Source organism: Nanorana parkeri, unplaced genomic scaffold (assembly GCF_000935625.1).
Source record: "Nanorana parkeri isolate BGI_ZX_2015 unplaced genomic scaffold, ASM93562v1 scaffold991, whole genome shotgun sequence".
NCBI lineage: Eukaryota > Metazoa > Chordata > Amphibia > Anura > Dicroglossidae > Nanorana > Nanorana parkeri.
The window spans coordinates 167,836-189,264 of record NW_017307259.1 but is presented as its reverse complement, the minus strand read 5'-3'; the positions used below and the strand labels follow the sequence as shown (position 1 = coordinate 189,264).

Below are 21,429 nucleotides of genomic sequence, written 5' to 3'. Positions count from 1 at the left end.
GCCGAGTGATACACAAATAAGATACATTTTTGTTAATAGTTAAGGTACTTGAATGTATTTCTAAGGTTTAATTCCTGAGTTTAGTGTCACCTTTAAGGCATGTTAACACTATATCCGGACCAGAACAGTTTTTGTCCACACCTGAAATTCATCCCAATGCATTCCTATTGTATTTCTGGGCTCTGCTTACACCAGTGCAGTCCGTTCTGACTTGGGGGGGAAAAAATGCTGCATGCACTATTTTTCTGGTCTAGAGCACACTGAAATGCATGTAAACATATCAAAAGTACATGTAAACGCACTGGACTGCACCTGAAAACCCATTTTAAGCTAAAAAAAAGTACCGGAACGTGGCAAAAAACACACTGCACTGCGTTTGCAGATCTGGTCTGGACATGGTGTGAACATAGCCTGATGGCGAATACTTTAGTGATCTGGCTGCTGGCCAGTTGCATCACATGCTGGCCTCTCTCCACTGTCGGGGACTCGAGTGCTTCTAGTTATGCCAAACTTCCACACCAGTTACAACAATCTAATTGTGTAACACTTCCCGATAGTCCATAAACTAGAATAAACAGCAATAACAAATATTCACGAAGGGAGTCGTTCATCTGGAGTGTTCAAGACATATAAGGAAATGGTGGTCAATTCAACCTGTTGGTACCCAGTCAAAGATGAAGTCTGGTGGAGTTACCCTTTTAGTAGCAGGGGTAGGGGGTACATCCATATAAAGAAATCATTATTCTAGCTGGTTGGAAGCGGTGTCCTCCTGAATCTTCCCGATGGCGGATGTAGCGCAAAGGCTTTATTTTTCTGATTTTGAGAAGACCGGAAATCATACACCCTCTCCATGTGATTTTTTTTTCCTGCTCAACTTTGCGTTGCATGGCCTTACTGGCTCATCTCTGCTGTGCTCTTCTCTCTGCATTGCTTCCTTAATGCGCTTGCACGCAGTTTTGCATTTACATCAATTTAGTGTGGTCCTGTGCACTGTTCTCCGATATGTACACAGTTATTTACAGACGCAGGCAGAATAGAACAACGTTAAAGTGAATATGCCATACTAAAGCTGAGTACCACAAAGTGTCTTATCTTTGCTGCCCAGAAAAACCCTCCTCTGTGCACCTCTATGACATTAGCCTAAGCTCAGATCCTGCCCAGCTATCATCCCCCTGTCCAGTAACAGCATTCCAGTGGCTATTAAGGGCACTCTTACTTTGCAATGGCCTTTTGGAGTCGGTACTTAGGCCAGAATGTAAAGAAGTCAAGTTCCTAATAAAGTGATAATAAATTTGGCGCTCAGGTGACATTTTTATGGCTGATTTAAGGTAATTGCATGCAACTATAGTGCTTGCTCCTATGTAGAACTTTTTAAATGTTAGAATGGCTGACAGGTTTACTTTAATCTTACTTATCCATTAATGAGTCAACGTTATATGGGGTTTGTGTATTTGTGGCAGCAGCACACGACATTGCTGCATTGACTTGATGTGGCAGCTCTAAAGTTTGCTGGTTATGGATCGCTACAGTGACTGCATGTTTTAATACCACTCTCTGGCCGGTTACCAGCCATATGAAAATCGTACAGCTACACAAATTAATGTTTGTGTTCTCAAAGTATTTCATATGTAAGAAGTTATTCAGTTCAGTTAAGCAGTGAACACTAATGGCCTGCGCTTAAAGGAGAACTATGAGTTGAATGATTTTCACTCAGCCTCATAGTTCGAGCCGACGTGTGACAATGAGACTGTCCCAGGTCGGCTCAATAGATCGAGAAGTGAGCGCACACATACCGTCACTTGCACACTTCTCGATCATCTCCCTGCAAAGAGCCGTGACTGTCATGGCTCCCTGCAGGGATTCTTCCGGCTCCTATCCTCCAGCGTTGACTGGCGGAACGGACGGGGGAGGGGGCGGGTACAGCGTGCTCTGCCTGTGGATAGGCAGAGCCAGCTGTCAATCACGCAGCTGGGTGGATCTCGACAGTAATGTCGGGATCCGTCCCAGCTACGGCGGTCTCGGTGTACCGCGAGCTGCAGCTTGCGGTATACTAAGCTTTGGCTCACGGGAGGAGGCTAGTATATGTCCTCCCGTGACCCTTAGGAGAACTATGGGGAAAAACACTTACCCCATAGTTCTCCTTTTTAATGGGCTTTTGTAAACTTCAAAACTGCTTCACTCCCCATACAAGTCTATAGGAATGCAAAAGCAGGTGAAGCAGGTCAGGTTTTCCTGCAATTAATCTGAATGATCTCAAAAGCATCTCCAAATTATGTCAAAATGAAGCTCAATTTACTTATCGACCTCCAAGGCCCCAATATCTCTGCTGCTGCAACCTCCTTTTAACAGCAGCATTTATGGATGCGGCCAATTTAAGATGACCAGTTTAAAGATCTTTCCAATCACAGCTGATCAACCAATCAAGATAAGCAGTTGGTGTCTTTTCCCTGCTCCTGCCCCCCAAAGCGTAAACATAAGAGACTCAAGTGTGAGAAGGTTAATGCACAAAGCCAGAAAGTTCTCTTCCTAGGTCAGTTTGTGCCTGCACACCTTCGTCATTTGAAGTCTGGGCTTGTTAGCATTTGTTTGCTGTGTTGCCCACCCTCAGTTGAACTGTTGTTGGACATCCCGAAGGTTAAAAACTTCCTGTGTCCTTCGATGGACGTGAAAGAAATAGGATCTTTTTGTATTCACCATTAAATATTTGGAGATGCAGACCCCATCGCTCTGAGGTGATTTTCACTCAACCTCATAGTTCGAGCCGACGTGTGACAATGAAACTGTCGCACGTCGGTTAAATAGATCGGGAAGTGAGCGAGCACATACCGTCGCTCGCTCACTTCTCGATCATGTCCCTGCAGAGAGCCGTGACTGTCACTCATGGCTCCCTGCAGGGATTCCCCCCTCCCTGCTCCGATCCTCCATCGCTGACTGGAGGAATGAACGGAGGAGGGGGCGGGTACAGTTGGCTCTGCCTCCAGATAGGCAGAGCCAGCTGTCACTCACGCAGCTGGGTGGATCTCGACAGTAATGTGGGGATCCTTCCCAGTTGTGGCAGTCTCAGTATACCGCTGCAACTCACGATATACTGAGCTTTGGGTGACGGGAGGACGCTAGTTTATGTCCTCCCGTGACCCTTAGGAGAACTATGGGGAAAAACACTGACCCCATAGTTCTCCTTTAAAGATCGTACACTGTTCCTTCCAAGTATCAGTCAAGAAATATTACTGAATTGTTATATCACATCTGCATCTAGGCAAAAGGTGCATGCTCTGCACTTATTTACGGTAGATGAGCGCAGTGTTCAGCTTGCAAGCCACAAATAATCCAGAAAACCCATCTGCTAACTTAATGCCACCAGCGATGGAGAGTAATGGATGGCTGGCAGAAATGTGGCTCGTGAGTCACACTAGCTATACATACATTTGGTATCCTGCAGAGTGTACAGGACCTCACCCTGAAGGAAGACAATAACAAGGGCTAATATAGCATGGAGCATGATCACAACTTTCGGTTTGTCTTGCTCCCACAGAGAGCATAAGCATTCATTTTCGATTTGCTGCCAAGCAGATTGCCAATTGAGGGATAGAGAGGGCCAGGAAGTCATTGGTGTCAGTACCACCCTTAGCCTTACATCATTATACAACATAGTGACACCCAGGCACCCTGCACCAGAGGACCATACAGCTGCTGCTTTGCTATTGACATAGTTTAGGCAAGATTTAAGATAAAATTTGGGGGTTTCTTTTAAAGATATTTTAATGGCTACATACGAATACCTTCAATATATAGCAAGTTGTGTGTATGTGCATTTCCTGTCCCAATATTGTGTATAGAAACATGCAGTCATTGTAGAAATTGGAAGATGTTCACCATGCAGTCAGTGCTGTGTGTTAACTGTACACTATCTACACCCATCCCCCATACTGGGTCACATTTTTTTTTTTTAAAGCAGAGAAGTTAGAAATCTAAAGGCGGCAATTTTGTTTGTCATCCACTCCTCCAGCCCCGAGTTCGGAAGTAGTCCGCTGCGAGTTCTGCGGCGAGTTCTTTGAAAACAGAAAGGGCCTGTCGAGCCACGCACGCTCCCACCTGCGCCAGATGGGCGTCACAGAGTGGCATGTCAACGGGTCACCCATCGACACCCTGCGGGAGATCTTGGCTAGTGGGACCCTTCCCAGAACGGGCACCAGAGTCGGAGGCCCCGGCTCGGAGAAGCACCTCCCACATCATCCTCCCGCTTCCCCGTCTGGGTCCCACCCGTACAGCGGGTTGGCTCCGACGATGCAACGCAAGCCTGCTCGGCTGCCTACCTACCCGGCCAGCGAGTGGCCTTCCGATCTCTCACCTTTAAACTTGTGTAAGTGGGCCGCTGACCCGCATCTCTTCATATGCTTGCTCATCCTCTTCATTGCTCCCCATCTTGTCTGTTTCATTCATATATTTAATTCAGACCACTCCTGACTTTCCCGAATAACCCCTTCCCCATTAAGATTCCAAGGCATGACTGGGCGTCAGCTGTGAGCTGGAGAAATTGTGTGCACTTGACTTTGAGGAGCTGTGCTGTGCTGCAATTTTTAAAATGATAAACCCCCATGCTGCTGTGTAACCTGCCATTGTAGACCTTTTGATGCTAGCCCTTTGGCAATTCAGTCATTGACCTAGGACAACTATGCATATAAGGATTTTGATTGTTTGGTATAGAAGACTCCTGTTTTTGTTGTTATAAATGTTTAATCTCTTCCTAAAGCCTTTAACTTGACTACAGGAAATGCTGCACCTCATTTGCTGTAGCTTATGAAACTGAGGCCTTAGTCCTGCATGTTATAGTGATTTTTCTGGGTGCATCTGAACTGATGGGTTTCCTTAGTCTTCAAAGACTGTTGCCTCATGGGGCTGCTTTCGATCTTAAATTAGACCTGTAGAGTGAAGTTCGGAGGCGGCCATTGCTACCCTTTTTCTACAAACGTTAGTTTCCTGATTGTAATTTTGATACATTGGCTACAATGCTTTCAGTCATTGACCCGGGACAAGTTTGCAGATTAATTCTTATTTGCATATTTTTGTTGCAGTTTAGAACATGTTAAAGCAACAGTCAGCGCAGGAGGCAGGCAACTAGCATTTTTAAAATGAGAGCTCCACAGGGGCAGCCTCCATGTTTTGTGATTGGGTCTCTCCTTCTAAAAATGATAGTTACTTGGTTGTCATGCTAATCCATTCACTGACCCAAAAATAAAATACAGTATATGGATTAGGAGCGCCAACTTCCTCTGCCTGGACTGGCTGTGCATGTTTGTTCTGGGTGGGTAACTGAGAAAGAATTGCAACCAGTTAGTTTTAGAAGTAGTACCCTACTTACAGGTTTTGCTTAACGTAACATACTCCTTTTAAATGGGTAGTGTGTCCCAAAAATTAGTGACTATTGGTTGTACTATATTATCGGTTGCATTACCATGTTATTAAACATACAATAAACGTACAACAAGACCTTTTTATGCCTTCCACATATTGGCAAGAAGGCTGTTTTCTTATAGCTGAAACTTCAGTCCCTTGGCGTTTCTGTTGGCGACATTTGTTTATGCAAAAGTTTTCTTGCTATCATTTGACTGCGGCTTGTGATCAAAATTAGGCAAATGTTTACTGCAGTTTGGATTCAAGAAGAGCGCAGTGTATTATGCTAAAATGGATAGCAGCAAGTACACCTTTATAGATTAAGCATTTTGGACTGTTTGCCTTGCTTTCCTTTATTCAACCTTACGTTAAAGGCTTGTTCTCCCCACTTTTGTAGGGGGTAGATGTGTAGTACTGTCGTGCTCCTTACCATCAATGTTTTAAGTCCATCTGGGGGCACCATTGCTTAACATTAGTCAGTAGCTGTGTAATATCTCCTCTTCCTTATCTGGAGACTTTTCTGTGGGCATGCCTGATGTGCTTTGTTAGACGTTGATATTGTTTCATCTTGCATTTCTGTGTGTGATTTCAGGAAAGTTAGTCTACTAACATTTGTATGGTTTCCCCTTCTCCTGCCTTTCTGCTTTTTTTTTTTTTTTCATCATAATGGGCCGACCACTTTGTTGTATTTTTAATATTTAAATTCTCTCCTTTTTAGCTTCGCAGTCAGACCCCACCCGTGATATCCGCTGCGAGTTCTGCAATGAGTTCTTTGAGAACCGCAAGGGACTATCTAGTCATGCACGTTCACATCTCCGCCAGATGGGTGTGACAGAGTGGCATGTGAATGGCTCACCTATTGACACTCTGCGAGAAATCATACGCAAGAGACATCCAGCGACACCACAGCAGCAGGTTTCCAGCATCAAAAAGGAACCCCGTGGGGAGGAAGAGCCACCCAGTCCATCACATAGACTCTCACCTCTTGGTGTTGGGGCATCAATGATGGCTCGAGACCTTCCAGTTTCACCACCTGGGCGCCCTCACAACAGTTTTCTTTCACCAGTACCAACTAAGAGGCCAGCACCCCACGAACCTAGACTTACACAGTCGGAGCCAAAGGGCTATATGAATGCAGAACCAAAGACTTGCAGCCAGCCTAAGTCTTACATACAGGGTGAGAGTAGACCAAAATCCTTTGTTACAGAGGAGGGCCGGCCCAAGACCTTTGTTCTTGTTGATGGGAAGCCAAAACAGTTGTTCCAAAGTGGAGATGGGAGGCCAAAGACCTTTATGCCAGAAGGGAGACCAAAGGGCTTTTTGCCAATTGAAAACAGACCCAAGACATTTGTGCACGGCGAAGGCAAGCCTAAAACCTATTTGCAAAATGATGGAAAGCCCAAGTCTTTTATGCCTGGCGAGAATAGACCTAAACCCTTCTTGCAAGGTGAATCCAAGCCCAAGTCTTTTTCTCCAGATGGCAAGAACAAGGCTTACATCCAGACTGAGCTTCCTTTTAAGGTCAAGATGAAGGCATCTCCAGAGAAGGGAGCCACTAACAGTAAGTAACATTTTTGATGTATGGCTTTGCCATGTGCATAATACATTGTTTATAACGTCCTTCTTTTTCTCTGCCACACTTTTTCTTCTCTGCATTCTGTCCTTTCCTAATTCCACCAGTGGAGGCCGCCTGTGAGCTTTGTGGGTTGATCTTTGAAAATCGGAAGGCTTTAGCCAGCCATGCCAGAGCTCACCTTCGACAATTTGGTGTAACTGAATGGTGTGTCAACGGTTCCCCAATTGAAACCCTACGAGAATGGATGAAGCAGAGACCCCAGAAGGCTGGTGCCTATCTAAGTTATATCCAGGGCCGTCCTTTCTCCAAAAAGTTCAAACGTGCTTTACAAGGTCCAAAACCAGCACCAGAGAAGGAAAGCCCAGCCGCAACCCCTCAAAAGGTGGTTGAGAAAGAACACAGTGCTGTAACACCAAGCTCAGCTGCTGAAAAACTAGCTGAGCCACAGGGACAGAGTAAGTATGACGCACAGGATAGAATAGATGTGGGCATGATTTACTTACATGGGATAGGAGTTTTATAATATCTAAAAATGTATCTCATCTATGTCAACAGAAGTTGAGCGCCGTCACCCTAAGGCACCTGAGGTTCCACCCTCTCAGGATGATACAGTCTCTGAACCACTAGCCAAAAATGAGGAGTCACGACCACCTGCAAGAGTACGTCCTGTGCCTTCTTTGGTACCAAGGCCTCCCCAGACATCATTAGTGAAGTTTGTTGGAAACATTTACACTTTAAAATGCAGGTGAGATGGCTGTGCTTGTTTTACCTTTTGAGCTTCTTATGATGTACTTAAACAGGTTCCAAAAATCAGGCAGTGAAAGCTTATGATGGGGCTCATGTTCTGTTTTCTGAGCAAAACACATCCTACAATTCCCTGCTACAATGTCTGCTTTGCAAAGAACATGCAAAATGTCATTCTCCAGTCTGTTTCTACTGCCCATCTACGGTGGCTGTTACAGTTGGAACATGTCTGTATCTAGACATAGAGGGGATGGTCCCAATACAACAAGTGACCTCAGCTCACACTTTTCTAGCAGTTCTGGGACCATTTGCTCTGTACCTGCAGAGGGTTCTGGAATCTGGCTACCCTATGGTTACAAGATCTATCATCATCAGTCATCCTTGGCTCTGTTCGGTGAGGCTGAGTACCCTACCTTATCAACCAGGGCCTCTACTGCAATCACTCAGGTATTTGCAGCCAAATTCTCAAAGTTTCTTACTTATTCTGACCACAGAGGCTTTCCCCCACAGTCTATTACTGATCTGCCCACTGCCTGAACCCCTTCTCCCCCCCTCGTCACAGTGACTATCTCTGACTTTGGGTCACCTCAGTGTCTTACTGCAAAACCTGTCTTTGAGGAATAACTTTCTTCTGTCATTGACCCAGATTTAAAAGTGACTGTTGTGGCTCTTATTAACATGGTGCACACTACTCTGAATTTAGAGGATCAGCCTGTTATCTCTAGTCTTGGGTCTGTCAGAGCTGCTACAGCTGTAAAAACCTTCACATTGCATCCAATCTTCGTGGTATTCCTCCATGAGTATTGAAAGCACCCTGATGGGTCCTCGACACCCCCCAGAGTGTTTACTGGATTTTTTCCCTTTTTGGAAGGATTTTGCTAAGCGGTGGTCTACACACAATGGATCTGCCAATTACCAAATTTAACAGCAAAACCACTAGGTCAGTAGAGTGTATCCTCACAATCAGGGATTCTACAGGCCCACGCTTAGAATCCCTCTTTAGAACCCAGATCTTATTGACAGGCCCTACTAGTTGACCTCTTCTGGCTGAAAAATGAATCTGCCAAACTGTAATACATATTACAATGGGCTGAATCCCTCCCAAAGGAATTTCTCTACTGCATCAGTTGATCCTTTCCTGATCAAGAGTGTGGAACAGATGGTCTGGGCTATATTCTTCAGCTGTAATGGCCTTCTGGAAGCATTTCAGCTTCAGAAGAGTATTCTTGCCAAAAAGCTGGGATGCAAACAGTGCGTCTTAGGAGCATCTGACCTGCTTCGTCTTCGAAGTACGATGTCTCCTTTTTTTTTTTAATCGGATGCCTTTTTAATAAAGTTTAATTGTATAGCAAGAACAATGACAGAAATACATGGATTTCAGTCATTTTACAATATGAAAAAAATGCGTACAGTATTGCTAATCATCACAGGCATACAATGCACCCCAGATATGATTGTGCCATCAGTAGGCATTGGGGACTAATATATCTTACATTGTGGTCAAATGGAGGCACAGGCCAAAACTCCCACAGGAGCTTAATTCGGAAGGATTCCTATAATCAAGCCACCTATTTCCATATCTGGTAATATTTATCTAGAGTACCCCATGTTGATAAGTAATGTTCTCAAGAAATTAAACAGTCCAGCTCCACAACCCAATCTCCCACCAGAGGTGAGGTTTTAGATACCCATTTTAATAACCTGACTTGTCATGTAGCAAATAAAGCCCTAGACAATGGTGTATGAGGAGGCTAGTGTAGTTCACGATGTCTCTCCAGACCTACCCTTGACCTCATCAAGGATATCTCCTGGAAGTCCGAGCATTTAGCGTAAGAAATCTAGGGAAAGGTAATCAAAGTCCCCTTCCTTTTCTTTATGTGCTCCAGGAGTAGGCACTCCTAGGCCTTTCAAACCTGATTCTCCAGCCACCTACATGACTAGGGTAAGAAGTCTGCTAAACCCTCAAGCATTTTGGTAATGCTTGCAGGCTCTTGGGTAGTTTGCAATACAGGCTTTCAGTTACAGAGAGTGCCCTTTCAGGATTTCAGACCTCACCTTCACTAATTGAGCTCTCTTTAGCTCTGTGCCTTATTCCTCCCTGTCCCACCTACCTCTTCCCTTGAAGTATCCTTGATCGAAAGATCCTTGCTCTAGCTCATGTACTAGTTTGGTCTTAGGAGCTGTATCCCACCTAACTCTGGGCTCCTCCTCAAAGATTGTCTGTAGACTGCTCGAACCAACTTGGTTCTGCAGTAGGGAAATGTACAGCTTCCCCAACCTCATATCACTGTCCCTTGGTCAGCGGGGTTACCTGTTTCTCAGTTGTTGAGGGAGAATTTTAGGTCCAGGGGTCATCCTCGCCAAGGCACTCCTATTTCTCCAGTCTCTCTTTTGAATCTCTCTCAAACTCCTCTTCTGCTGTTGTGAATCATGTTCCAAAGCTGACACAACTGTCTACCCATGAGGAACAGGTAACTCCCGATGTGTTGGTCTAGTTGTCTAAGGTCGTTGAAGATAATACTTCCCACTTTCTGAAATAATTACCTCACAGGATAATTGCCTGAACAGGTCTCCAGATACAGATGTCATTGGACAACATCATGGTACTGGTGTACCTTTACTATCAACAGACAATGGGAGATTGTGCCGTGGAAAGTAGTTTGGGTTCTGACTTGAACATAGCCCTGGCTTCTATGTTCTTGTCATAATGTGGATCTGGAAGGTAGGTTTTTCCAACTATTTGTCTCTGGATATAGGAAAGCAGTCCAGGAACCCAGGTGCTTTTCTGATCCTACAGTGCAGGAGTAGGGTATAGTAGGCAGACTCCCTGGTACCCTGAGCTGTCTGTGTCCTAGTTTCCTGATGCAGGAACTGTCTAGCACCAGCAGGGAATGGTCCAAAAATTCAGTGGAATCTGCTCACCTGGGTCTAGGTTCTGGCTAGTTATCCCCTTACTAGGTGAGTAAGACTCAGCTTCCCTAGGTGGCTTTTGAGCTGCAGGCAGTCCCCAGTTATTGTTCTTGTTGGACCAGTTAGTGGTTGTTTGCAGTTGCCAACCCCTCAATTGTTGGGTTTTTTTTTTCTTTCATGTTCTGACAGTTAATGACTTCCTGTGTCCATCATTTGATGAGAGAACACAGGATTCATAGAACAATCCTTTTCTTGGAGTCAAATGAAGGACACGGGTCCTGCCCCTCTTTGTTTATAATCACGCCTTTGGTACTCCCTGATATAAACTAAGGTATGTTCAGAGTAGGAGTGGGTTATCCTAGACTGGCCTACTATTATTTTTTTTTGCACCAGTGTTCATTCATCCTATTGGTGGCAGTATAACCCATCATTTAATGGCTTCCTGTGTTCCTCAATGGACTGCAAGAAAGGAATTTTACGGTGAGTACAAATAGCCAATTTTTGATCATGTTCCACCCAGTTTTATTGCTTGGAACATGTGTAATTGAATGAAAGCAACATTTATACTAAGTGTATGGCCAGCATTGTGGTATGAAGAGTCCTAATGTGTTGGTTTTCCACTGTTCAATGGGTTCATTAAGGCTCTTTTTTTCTCTCCTTTACCAGGTTCTGTGACATTCAATTCCAAGGTCCGCTTTCCATCCAGCAGCAGTGGGTCCGTCACCTGCAGCATCACATATTGCAAATGAACTTTTCAAAGTTCCCCAGCCCACCTCATGATGTATCATCCCAGGAGCAGCCAGAGGCTGTCAAGTCCCAATAAGCCAACTTCCCAATGACTTGGATGAGTTTTCTGCATTTTCTACATCGGGTGAAGGCAAGCCACGGATTTTTGAAAGACTTATAGACAGTAGCTTGGAATTTCTTAACAAAATCCTGCGCTGTGTCTGAAAGATAAGATACCCCAAAGCCTTTTAGATGAAACCGATGTTGTCTGGGTATACAGAAAGGGAAAAATCGGCCACAAGGCCTCAGCAACTTTCAATAGACTGGACTTGCAATAATTGGAGTGATCTCTGTGGATGGAGGAGAGGTGGAGTTATGGGAGACATCAGCGACATGTTTTGAAGATTTTAATAACTGTTAAATGCTGGCTAATTCTGTATGATGGGTCTGCAGATGTAGATTGCTGTGGAAGGTGATAAGAATGGATATGGGAACAATAAAGATGTGAGATGGGTACTTTTTTGGATGTGACAGGTTGGTGTTTCACTGTCCCTTTTATAAAAGGTCATTTCTAGTGACCTGTGCTCTTGCTGCTAACACAAAGCAGATTTCTGTTCTATCAAGTCTCTCACTGCAATGTCTTTATTCTACAATGGTGCTTAGTCTTTATTCCCCTTCAAAGCCCATCACAAACATCACATTTAAATATCCTTCTCTCTGCTTCTGTAGGTTTCTTCCGTTGGCCTTGGAGCTTAAACTCAACATGCGGCCAATGCTTTATTTTTTCTTCTTTCTACGAGAACATGATAGAGCCTCCAACAATCACAGGGATACTTTTTTTTAGAGCTGATGTGTACTCCCAGCCAGGGAGATCTCCCTACCTTGGCACCCACCTCTGTTCCTTGCTGCAGCCATACTATCAACCAGACCAGGCAGTTGGACTTCTCTTTGTCTCCATTCTCTTCGTGTAAGCTTTAGATGGGTGCAACTGGTTCAACTTACAAGATTTGACTTCTGTTCTCCTCATTATGAACAGGGAATGTGGTGGATAAATCTTCGCACTGGAGTACCATCTAGTAGGAAGAGGCTTGTGGCTTCTTTCTAAGGTATCTGCATCTGCCCAAAGCTATAAGATCGGCTTAGTTTTTGAAATGTTGGTCAGCAGCAGGCTCACCGGAAGTGTTATTAGATGACCTCTCCTACTTTAGTGATGGCAATGAACCCATGGCTGTGAGGGATTCATTAGGTGCCAACTTAAAAACACAGTGGACACCTTCATTTTGTATGGGGACACACATTTCAGCCACGTTTCTTCATTTGTTTTTGAGGAATTGCATATCTTTGGTGACCTTATGATACACCTTATGAAATGTAAAACCGCTTCCCTCCACAGCCCAGCCACATTGCCTAATGCCGGGGGTTGCCAAGAGGGTCGAGTCAGGGGCCTTTATGTATATAATATATACGTTGTATTAATGTGGTTGTATTATCTATAACAGTGTATTAGAGAGACGTGCCCCTAACAGGAATTGGGCGCGGCTCCTAAAAATATCTCCCACTTCAGTGTTGAGGTGTTTTATTTATTTAATAACTTTAGGACTAGTCAATTGACCCCTCCAAACAAGGCATACTGGCATACCTCCTTTATTCTTTACCTAGCTTACCATTTCCTTCCTTTTTACTGAGGGGCTATGTGACGTATGGATGCAATAGTATGGGCTATGTAACGGTGCAGGGTAGCGGTGTGCATCACTGTTCTTCTCTTTTTTAAATGAGCCCGGTGGTCTTCCACTGTAAGGTACCTCAGTTCTTTTCACTGGAAGCCATGAACTCATTATTTTCTACTCCCTTACTGCAGAAAAGTCCACCCTTTCACCCTCTTGTGAAATATTGTGTCATATAACTGTGGGGAGCGGCAGCCACTTGCACATACATATTTAGGCTTAGCGTCTACCAATACGGTTTAGCTAGCCATTCGGTATTGTTATCTTGTCCACGATTTCTGGCCCTGTAAGGGTTAACTTATGGGTTTTATTATATTCTCGTCTCCTTGCCCTTAAAGGAAAGCAATGTAATTTTTTTTTTTTTTTTTTCTCTGTCCCTCATGCCTTCTTATCTGTACCGTTACACAACCTTTTCATGGTAACCTGCCGTTTTATTTACAATTTCGGTTCACTTTGATTTAATACTTTAATGTGTAGATTTCGAGTAAAGCAATCAGTTTTTACCCTGGATGTGTGTGCTTTATTTTCAGATGTATAAAAATCAAACCTTGGAACATTTCCTCTTATTGCTTTGGAACTTGAGTACCCACATGAAACACTACTGTACAATTATGTATAAAGCCATAGGTGAAAATTGTTTTTCATGAAGCAGCACTCAAAGGCTAAGGGGTTAGCTTTCTTGCCTTTCAGCCTGGGGCACCTGGGTGGAAATCCCACTAGTCACAATCTGCAGTGTTTGATAGGGTCTTGTGATTGGTTATTTTTACACTGTAAAGCAAATACAATGAACACTTGAATGATCTCTTGCCATACCATGGGTTCTGTGTGCTCCATTTTTGTTCACTATAGAACTCTTAAGGGAATATACACCCACTGGCCACTTTTTTAGGTACACCTGTTCAACTGCTCTTTAATGCAAATTTCTAATCAGCCAATTACATGGCAGCAACTCAATGCATTTAGGCATGTAGACACGGTCAAGACAATGTGCTGAAGTTCAAACCGAGCATTAGAACTGGGAAGAAAGGTGGTTTAAGTGACTCTGAACCTGGCGTGGTTGTTGGTGCCAGACGGGCTAGTCTGAATATTTCAGAAACTGCTGGTCGTCTGGGATTTTCGCACACAACCATCTCGGGTTTACAGAGAATGATCTGAAAAAGTATCCAGTGAGCGGCAGTTCTCTGAGTGAAATTGTCTTGATGATGCCAGAGGAGAATGGCCAGACTGGTTTGAGCTGATAGAAAGGCAACAGTAACTCGAATAACCCCTCGTTTCAACCTCATTGAACCTGGAGGCAGATGGGCTACAGCAACAGAAGACCACACCGTGTTCCACTCCTGTTGACTAAGAAAAAGAAAACTGCTACAATTCGCAGGGGCTCACCAAAATTGCGCAATAGAAGATTAGAAAATGCCTGGTCTGATGAGTCTCGGTTTCTGCTGCCACATTTGAATGGTTAAGTTAGAATCTGGCGTAAAAAACATGAAAGCGTGGATCCATCCTGACTTGTATCAACAGTTCAGGCTGATGGTGTTAGTGTAATGGAGTGGGGGATATTTTCACTTTGAGCCCCTTTAGTACCAACTGAGCAACTGTTTAAATGCCACGGCGTATTGTTGCCGACCATGTCGATCCCTTTATGATCACAGTGTACCCATCTTCTGACGACTACTTCCAGCAATATAACGAGGCATGTCACAAAGTTAAAATCACCTCAAAGTGGTTTCTTGAACATGATAATGAGGTCACTGTACTCCAATGGCCTCCACAGTCACCAGATCTCAATCCAGTATAGCACCGTTGGGATGTAGTGGAACAGGAGATTTACATCATGGATGTGCAGACGACAAATCTGCAGCAACTGTGTGATGTCAACATGGGCCAGACTCTCTGATGAATGTTTCTAGCACCTTGTTGAATCAATGCCATGAAGAATCAAGGCAGTTCTGAAGACAAAAAGGGGGTCCAACCCAGTACTAGCAAGGTGCACCTAATAAACTGAATGTGAATGTATGTGAAGACCTCAGAAAGGTAGGAAGGACTGCTAGTTGGTGAACATGTCATGGTGAAGACTGTGCAGTGATATCCAACAAAGCCAGCTAAAGAAATGTTTTAACGGTGTTCATACACAAATTAATAGAGGAGGACCTAAATTAAAAAGAGTTGTCATGGTGATAGACCAGAAAACTGGATAACATGCGGCAGAGAAAATGGCCTCCACAGTGGATTCTTGCTCTTATGGGAAACCTGCATGCAGATCTCACAGTTTTAAATTGAGAACCTGTGGGTGCAGCATTATAGTGAGACCTCACTATACTACCGTGTGTACATGCTCCACGAAGAGAGAATATATAATGTTCTACTATGCAGTGAAAGCCCTTCTGTCTTTTTGGACTTTTCGTGCTTGATAAAAACGTTAATTACAGTCTGTGATACTTTATTTGCAGTAATAGCGCAAATAATAAAATAAATCTTCAACAGTACTCAACTCTGCTCACAGTGCCTACAGATAAAGGTAATATACTTAAACAAATGACACATAACATTTATCATGGTGTATTCAGTCACAAAATCCAAATGAATGAAAATGCAGATTTGTCACGTGAAAAAAGTAAGTACACCCCAAACATTTACAACCATGTCAAATGCCTGAAATTAGAATCTGGTGTTCTAGATGAGGGAGTGGAATCCATTTTTATTTTATATCTAGGGTCTGGTCTTCTGCTTGCTATTGACGTGTGTGATGTCATCATTGTCAGAGCACAATGAAAACCAGACAAGCATACGGTGCTAGTTAAAATATTTATTAAGACAGTCTCCACAGGAGCAAGCAAGAATAATAAACCAGAACAAGCCAAAGTCAGGAGCCGGAATGGGTAGTCATCTAAGCTAGGTCAGGAACACAGAGATCAGCATCGTCCGCAACAAGCCAGGAAATCCACGTTGGGCAGGAAGGAGCCAGGAGCAGGATCCAGGAAATCAGCGTCGTCAGGAGCCAGAGGAGAACGTCAGCCAGGATTGGGTCATACACAGAATCAGAATGCACTAGCAGGAAGACCACGCAAGGGCAAGATCAGACTGGACTGAGTGGTTTATATATAGTGAGTGTGGTGACATCACTCAGAGACAGGAAACTCCCATCTGACTCTCTCAGATGATGCTCTCCTGTGTGGCCATAAGAGGGAGCCTGGAAGTAGTGAGCAACGTTCCAGATTCTGCCCGGGTAAAGGAGGAATCACAGGTGGATAAAATGGCAGCCAAGACAATGCTGAAAACCAGTTAAGTCATGGTGGAACCCTGACAATCATGCCAAGATCAAAATAGCTCTCGGAGGCCCTCAGAAAGAAGGTTGTGGATGCCTATGAGTCTGGCAAGGCCAAATTATCTGAAATCCATCATTCCAGTGTAAGGAAGATAATCTACATGTGGTATAGATTTCAAATGACTGCTAATTTGTCTCGAACTGGCCTGCCCAGCAAATCCAGCCCTAGAGCTGACTGATTGATGCTAATAAAAATTCAGAGATTTTAGTTACAGCATCTGAAGGGAACTCTTGCAACAGTTGGTGTCAAATAGCACGCATCTACAGCCAGAAAGAAATTGCACCAGTTTAACCTTTAAAACAGAGCAAGACTACAGTTTGCCATAGATCATATAGGCAATTTACAGATCTTCTACAGCAATGAAGATGTACTGATGAATCAAACGTAGTTTGGCCGCAGTAATGGTGAACCCGTCGGTGCAAACTGAAGATAGCATTTCAGAAGAAAAAACTCATAGCAACTGTGAATCATTGTGGTGGCCATGTGATGGTTTGGAGTTGCTTTGCTGCTTCAGGGCCAGGGCAATTTGCAGTTCTAGAATCAACAATGAATACTGCATCCTAAGTCTACCTAATGAGACTGTAAGGCCATCTATCCTAAATCCAAACCACTTAAAGGGTTACACTGCTCCTCCACAAAACACAAGCAGATGAAAACCAGGTGCTCCACAGGAAGCTTACAAGTAATTTTATATGCTTATCAGCGGAAAGAAAACAAAACCATGCTGCCCTGTGTGCTGCCCTGTGCCGCAGGGCACTGAGAGGTGGTGGGGAGACCTGAATGTAGTGCTTTAGTGGGCAGGCTAGTGTGAACGTAGCTTTAGGCTGGTCAGGCTGAAGCAGGGAGCCACCTCACAACTGGTTCAATTGAGGGCCATTTTAACATTTTAGCCTGCCAGGCACCTTGTGGATCCATCCGGTCTCTAGATGCGTTCCACTGTCTGCCTACAGTGCCTTAGTCACCTCCAGTCATCTTCAGCCCTCATCAGCATTAGCTGCCCATGTGGATCAGCTGCCTTGTGGATGCCTATGAGTCTGGCAAGCCCACATGATCTGAAATCCATTCCAGTGTAAGGAAAATAATCTACATGTGGTATAGATTTCAAATGACTGCTAATTTGTCTAGAACTGACCAGCCCAGCAAATCCAGCCCTAGAGCTGACTGATGCTAATAAAAATCTCCAGATTTTAGTTACAGTATCTAAAGGTAACACTTGCAACAGTTGGTGTCAAATATCACGCATCTACAGCCAGAAAGGAATCGCACCAGTTTAACATGCATGGGACATATGCCTTTGCTGTCCAAAAAGAACATTAGAGCAAGACTACAGTTTGCCATTGAAGATATAGGCAACCTCCCGATCTTCTAGAACAATGTGCTGAAGACTGATGAATCAAGCATAGCTTGGCCGCAGTAACGGTGGACCTGTTGGTGCAAACCAAAGATAACATTTCAGAAGAAAAAAAAACTCTCAGCAACTGTGAATCATTGTGCTGGACATGTGATGGTTTGGCGCTGCTTTGCCGCTTGAGGGCCTGGGCAATTTGCGGTTCTTGAATCAACTATGAATACGGCATCATATCAAAGTGTGCTTGCTGAAGAATGTGAGGCCATCTATCCTAAATCCAAACCACTCAAAGGGTTACACCGCTCCTCTACAGCACACAAGCAGAGGAAAACCAGGTGCTGACAGTCTGGAGTGTGTCCTCACTCCCATGTTAGCTGCCTTCAAAACAATAAAACATCCGGCCGCACGCCATATGTCGCTGGAAAGTTTTTTTTTATTAAAGTCACAAAGTCCCGCCTCAGGTCCGCCCTCTAATGCATTTCACACAACCCAGGGATTCACTGTAAAGCTCTACGATTAAGCCCAGGATTGGGTGAAATGCGTTAAAGGGGCAGCCCTGAGGGGGGACTTTGTGTAACTGATTTTAATAAAAAGAAGTTTCCTGCGACACATGGAAGTGCGGCCGGATGTTTTATTATTTTGACGGCAGCCATCTGTCTTAAAGCTGAAGTTAAACCAGAAATGGATCTTTCAACAGTCTGATCCTCACTAGCAAATCAACACCAGAATGGCCCGAAAAAGGAAGAAATAGATTTTCTGGATGAATCTAGTCAAAGCCCTGAATTGAATCCCATTGAAATGTTGTGGGATTTAAAATGGGCATTTCATGCAAAGAAACCCACAAACCTCTTGGCAACTGAAGAAATTTTGCATGGAAGATTGGTCACAAATTTCACAAAGGCGGCTCGTGGGCAGTTGCAAAAATGACTACAAAATAATGTCTGCAAAAAGGGGACAGTACCAGCATCTAAGGGCAAGGGTGTACTTACATTGTCCGCAGTGCACCATTACATCTATTCATATTTTTGTTGACTAAGTTATTGGGAAGCCATAATGTTCTTGTTTTATGCACATATATCACTTTTATCTGTCGGCACTGGTTACATGAAGATCTGATGTTTGCCTTTTCAAATATGTTAAAAAAGTCAACCACTTTCATGGGGTGTACTTTCTTTTTCACATGGCTGTAGAGCAGTAGTTTCACTATAACAATGTTGTGGCCACGGACCCTAATGTGTAACGCCCAGCTTTCCGTTTGATCAGCTCTATGGAAGACTACACAAGACAGGTGGTTAATGTCCAGTTAAGCTGATTCCAGCAGCCATTTTGCCTGTTGATTGGAGCTCCACTGTGGCAACGGATCAATTATGTCTGTGTAACGGTAAGGAAATCAGATTTTATTTTGGAATACCGTTGTTATAGTTACCTGTAGGCCCCATGCCCAGCAAACATTAGTTTGACAATGGAACTTGTTGCAGCATGTAAACCAATCCCTGTAGCAAGTGGCTGTGTAAATACTACAGCACTGGAGAGAAATTCCCTCGTGGAATGCCACAGCCCATACTCCTCTAGCTTTGTTAGAAACAGATAAGGAGTGGGTGGGACTTCTATCCCAAATCAAGTGAAGACCTTTTACTGCAAAGTGAAAGTTATCTCGGAGCCCAGAGCAGGCTTTTCTAGACTAGAGGTAATAGCAGGCATCGCTTGGGGAAAAGGTACTTTAAAGCTGAATTCTAGGCACATTTTGAATATGTTTTGATTGAATATGTTTCACTTGCACGTGCAGAGTGGCCCTATTAGTTTTATTTCCTCTGATAAGCATATAAAATGACTTGTAAGCTCCCCATGGAAGTGCAGCTACCTCTGTACTTGTGTCCTCAAATCTGACCCCAGCACCATGGTCTTGTTTCCAACCCCCTGTGTACTCTTTACCATTCAGTTGTGATGACGCTGCTGTTTTAATTTATTCATAAAGAGCACACAGGGTGAAGACACAACCATGGTGCTGGGCTCGGCTACGAGGTCGGAAGTACAGCAGGAGGAGCTGTACTTCCATGGGGAGCTTACAAGTGATTTCATATGCTTATCAGAGGAAAGAAAACAAGATGGTGTGTAAGTAAAGAATATTATGGATGGCACCGCAGGTCACCACACTGCAGGACACTTAGCCATGGTGAGGAGACCTGAATGGAGTGCTTTAGGGGGCAGGCTAGTGTGAGCGTGGGCTAAGGCTGGTCAGGCTGAAGCAGGGAGCAACCTCAAAATTGGTTCCATTGAGGTCCATTTTAAAACTTCTGCGTGCCAGACACCTTGTGGATCATCCGGTCTCTAGTTCCGTTCCACTGCCTGCCTACAGTGCCTTGGTCACCTCCAGTCGTCTTTAGCTCTCATCAGCATCAGCTGCTTGGGTTTGTAAGTACACAACGTTTTGCCCTATCCCTCTCTGGAGGTGATTTCATGACTTGCTAGATCAATTGGAATCCGTTCCCACTACTCCCTTGCCTTTGTGAGAGACTGACTCTTCAGTCTATTCTGGTAGTTTTACACCCTACCCATGACACTATCTAGTATGTCTACCCTGGTGCCTGTTTTATGTGGAGGATTCTTACAGTTGCTGCTGAGCCAAGGTTCATATTGTCTACACTCTATAGTAGATGCTTTCCCCATTTACCTCATTAGGGGATTGTGGAGGAATTTCTTTTCACATAGTCCCTCTTCTCGTGTTGTCCCTCAGTACTTTTCAATTCTCCTTAGATGGAGAACCTGCAATTTGGGGAAGCAGACCAATTTGTGCCACTGACTGCTGGAATCTATTAAGGGCGGGAGTCATTCCTCTTTCTCATCCTGGGAGGGTTCTCCTTATGGATGTATCCACTTCCTTACTCCATGAGTCTAGCTCTTTAATTTGGCCGTAGCTGGACTTTAACTGGAGGCTCCGAGATCTTCACCTCCAGAAAATATGTGAGGACTCCTCTTGTCACTGGGTGACTGACTCCCTACAGAGTTACAGTAATTGTGTCTTTTGTGGACCACAGTTTCCCTTCTAAACTTGAGTATTGCTTCCAGATCCCTGCTTCCAATGATCTCCACTTTAAACAGTGGGGGATCATGAACGTGAGTGGGCCTCCGTTCTTCCTTACCAGGAAATTAGAGGAGAGAACTAAACTCTCCCTAAACCCAAGCGTTAAGGTTGTTCTACTTAAAGTTTATTTCTAATGTTGCAGTCAAAATTTGTGAAATCCTCAGTCTGTTTGTGTTTGCATTTATAAAGCACACCCAAAAATATACAAAAATATACAAGAAATTATTTAGCATTTTAACTGCAAAAATTTTAAAGAAAGTAGAACAAAAAAAACCCATCAAAGAGATTATAATTATTATTATTATTATACAGGATTTATATAGTGCTAACAGTGTGTGCAGCGCTTTACAATATAAAGAAGACATTACAGTTACAATACAATTCAAGACGAGATGGTAAGGAGGGCCCTGCCCTTGAGGGCTTACAATCTAGAAGGGAGGGGCCAGTGATACATAAAGCAACACTATCCGAGATATGATATATGAACACACATTCAAAGATACTGATGGAAAAATGGGAATGTGTTTATCACCCAGCTACGGTGCTGTGTCATAAAGGACAGAAAGGTCACAATGAAGGCCAAGTCGAGTAGAAGCGAGGGAAGA

General features: G+C 44.0%; 1 protein-coding gene across 1 annotated transcript in view; it reads left to right on the top strand.

Annotated features, from left to right (window-relative positions):
- LOC108795660 (protein Wiz-like) overlaps positions 1-11,509 on the top strand; it is a 58,713-nt gene extending 47,204 nt beyond the window's left edge. The window contains exons 8-12 of the mRNA XM_018566951.1: positions 4,007-4,360; positions 6,110-6,952; positions 7,072-7,422; positions 7,523-7,712; positions 11,288-11,509. Coding sequence (XP_018422453.1) covers positions 4,007-4,360; positions 6,110-6,952; positions 7,072-7,422; positions 7,523-7,712; positions 11,288-11,444 — 1,895 coding nt within the window. The 3' untranslated portion in view covers positions 11,445-11,509. The remainder of the gene's footprint in view (positions 1-4,006; positions 4,361-6,109; positions 6,953-7,071; positions 7,423-7,522; positions 7,713-11,287) is intronic.
- Positions 11,510-21,429: the final 9,920 nt, after the last annotated feature.